The following is a 3,326-nucleotide window of genomic DNA, read 5'->3' on the forward strand; positions in this document are numbered from 1 at the left end:
AAGAAAAAAACAATTATAAGTGCTATAGCTATACACTATTTTGGTATTTCATGAATAGCATTCAGGGCAGTTTGAAGTTTTTTGGTCAGTTTAAGGTAACCTCTCAAAGGTTGTTATGAAACCTCTACAGACCTCACTCCATATGAGTGCTCTCTTTTAGAGGGCTAGCTATGGCTGTCTCAGATAACTTCGTATACAGTACATTTAACTGTTGTGTTAATCAGAAAATAGATATGAAATTTAACATCTCATGCTCACAATTTGACTGGTCCCACCTCTGAAATATTAGACACGTCTACCAATAATGTCCCATTCCTATCAATGAACTAATAATCCAACTACTGATTTCTATTCATGAACGAATATCGAGATTATGAGATTTGTCTTTTAAAGTATGAACTTGTGCTCTAGAGGTGCGAACCACTATGGCTGTTTTTTTTTGTTTTGTTTTTTTTAAACTTTTTTTTTTGCTTGGCATCTTCTTAAGGATTCATCTCTGTTGGAGGAGGTGACGAGGAGTGAACAGGACCATGTCGCACAGATGCAACAGCCACATGTTCAACACTAACTGTGAGCGGACTCGATGGAAAGGGGGTTTCTCTCAAGCCTAAAGTGTAGGATATACAATAGAACAACAATCAAACTCTGATATCAACTCTATGGGCGTTCCGGCATTCCCTAGAGGTGCATATTTCTGTAACTTCCAGTCTAGCGGAGGAGTGGATTTCTATCACCCCTAGGGAATAGAGGAGCTTTCATGATGTTTTGAGGAGTGTGGAGTTTCTGAATCTGAGTGGAAGTTAGGAGCTGTCACTGGCCGAGCGTTTTTTGCCAAAATGACTGGCAGAGTCTCTGTTTCGCAGATTAGGCTGGATCTTGTACATATGGGGACCCATGGACCAGCGCCAACTCCCACGGCCCTCCACTCCAGTTGGGATGGCGGCAGCTGCAGCCACAGCAGTGGATGGGCAGGGCTTGTTCTGCAGCAGCTGAATAAGCATGGTCATCTCTGGGCCTAGCCGCGACACCATGCTGGTCCTAACGCGGTCCACTGTGTCCTCATCACAGTCCATGAGGCTCTGTAGCAGCTTACCGTAAAACCTAGGACAACAAAACAAAGCATCGCAGGATGTGAAGAGCTGAAATGAAAGAAAGACAAAATGGACAAAAATGTGCAACTATATATTCCTGTTCTACAGCTCAAATCTTTACATGTATTTCCATAGCTGTAGAATTTTCGGGGGTAGCAGGGGATGCCCCCCCCCCCCGTCAATATCTTGAACATGTGCATTTACCCCCCCTATTTAAAGCTTGAAAGTGGTAGGGGACTTATTTCTGGACAAGGTTAAAGACATTTGCACCATATAATGATGTAGAAAAGGCACAAATTGGTGCATACATTCCCCAAAATGCAGAATGCATTAGTGTTTGATGCTTAAAATTTTCTGAAAGAGGACCCCTAGACCCCCTCCATTTCATATGTGCCCCCACAATGTTAAAATAAAACCTGCGCCCTTGCCTATTTCAGTGTGTTTGCACATGTGCTCTAGAGTCTGATGCCATCCATGTGGGAGTGGCACTGTCAAGCCTTGTGCCTTTTTTTTGCCTTGTGCTTAGCCCTTTTGTATTCACCCTCAAACCTTGATCCTGTATGTATAACATCCACAACAGGAACTAAAAATATGAAGACTTGTTATTCCTTTTTTATTTTCCTTCATTGTATGAAAGAATTTATGAAGCAGATGGTAAACAAAACATGGAAATCTATACAAATTTAGGCATCTGTTGTGCTGCATAAATCAGGGCGCAAATTTAGTATTTGCAACATGCCAGCCATGTACAATGGTGATGTTTTAGGTGATTCAGGAATATGTCTCATTCACTTGTAATTGGCAGCTTTTGCTGATTGCTGGTGAAATAAACCATTGTTTTTAAAGGTCCAGTGTGTAAGATTTAGTGGAATTAGTGGTATCTAGCGTTAAAGATTGCAGCTTGCAACCATCTTAAAGTTCTCCCAGTTAAAATTTTAAGCCTAACCCTTAAAGACATTTTTACTGAGAGATGATTTATCTGCAGAGGTCTCCTCCTCTCAAAAACAAACGTACCAGGTGATTTAAACCAGTAAAAACACTGAATAAAGCTAACTAATGTAAAATAAATCTGTGTTTTTCGTATACTCTTTTTGCTGAGGGGCTGCCGACTACAAAAATGCAAATGGCCCTATCTAAAGCCAGTGTTTGGTTTGTCCATTCTGGGCTACTGTAGATTAGAAAGATGGCGGTGCAACATGGCAGACTCTCTGGGTAAAGACCTGCTCCATGTGAGGATTTAAACGGCTCCTTTCAAGCTATTGAAAACACAAAAATGCAGTAGAGGAAGAGCTCACCTATTGGGGAAGTGACTTGGTAGCTGTGCCACTTCGCCAATAGCATCTGGATTCGATCGGGCCACAGTGCAGATGTCCAGCTTGCTGTAACACTCCTCTTGGACTTCAGATATCATTCTTTGGAAGGTGGAGCAGCGGCGGATGGTGGGGAATGCCTTCGCGGTGATGCCATTGGCAATGCACTTAAGGCTCTCCTTCACAAATGCTTTACCCTGTAAAAACACAGCAGTGCTTCACACATTCTTGCCCTAACAGTTACGCCCATGTAATCCTACACAAGTCCATGTGCACAGTAGAAACAGAGAGAATGGCATACTGTGTGTGTAGTCTCTGTGAAATTAATTAAAGTGTGTATACCTGAGTGTCAAATTTAGCAGCACTGTAAAGGAAGGACTTGCAGATGTCATGCATGCCATCTGTGTCACAAGTTGAGTTTTCCAGGCAGGCGAAGGCTCCACAGCCAACTTGGAGGGCACTGTTGAGACAGCGTGCCACATCTGCTGTGGGCACAGAGAATGAACCATCAGCAGGGGAGCCAACAGTGGGTTCACTGGGAATCACTGCACACTCACTGAGCTCATTACACAAGGGTTGCCAGGGTTTCGGCACAAAAATGCAGTGAACAAAAGAGAATGTTCATACTTTGGTGATTCACAAAAGACATACAGTCACTCGGGGCAAATAGTGACTTGACTGGAGATTGGACACCTTACAACTCGGAGAGTCTCAGACACTATTTGGCACTATAGCACTTTTCTCTTGGCAGGGACCTATATTCCACTGTTTGGTTCTTTTCAGCAGAGCTTGGATGAACAGCACCAGAAATACCAAGGAGTTTACTGAAAATTTTTGGCGTGCCTGTAGACACACACAAACATACACTTGTACCACTGGCACACACACACACACACACACACACACACACACACACACACACACA

The 3,326-nt window shown here is 43.0% G+C and overlaps 1 protein-coding gene across 1 annotated transcript in view; it reads right to left on the reverse strand.

Annotated features, from left to right (window-relative positions):
* Positions 1-345: 345 nt before the first annotated feature.
* The window catches only part of LOC121944126 (stanniocalcin-like), a 3,970-nt gene continuing 989 nt past the window's right edge, over positions 346-3,326 (reverse strand). Inside the window, exons 2-4 of the mRNA XM_042487813.1 lie at positions 2,744-2,936; positions 2,387-2,598; positions 346-1,101 (exon numbers count right to left, since the gene is read on the reverse strand). Coding sequence (XP_042343747.1) covers positions 801-1,101; positions 2,387-2,598; positions 2,744-2,936 — 706 coding nt within the window. The 3' untranslated portion in view covers positions 346-800. The remainder of the gene's footprint in view (positions 1,102-2,386; positions 2,599-2,743; positions 2,937-3,326) is intronic.

Source organism: Plectropomus leopardus, chromosome 6, assembly GCF_008729295.1.
Source record: "Plectropomus leopardus isolate mb chromosome 6, YSFRI_Pleo_2.0, whole genome shotgun sequence".
NCBI lineage: Eukaryota > Metazoa > Chordata > Actinopteri > Perciformes > Serranidae > Plectropomus > Plectropomus leopardus.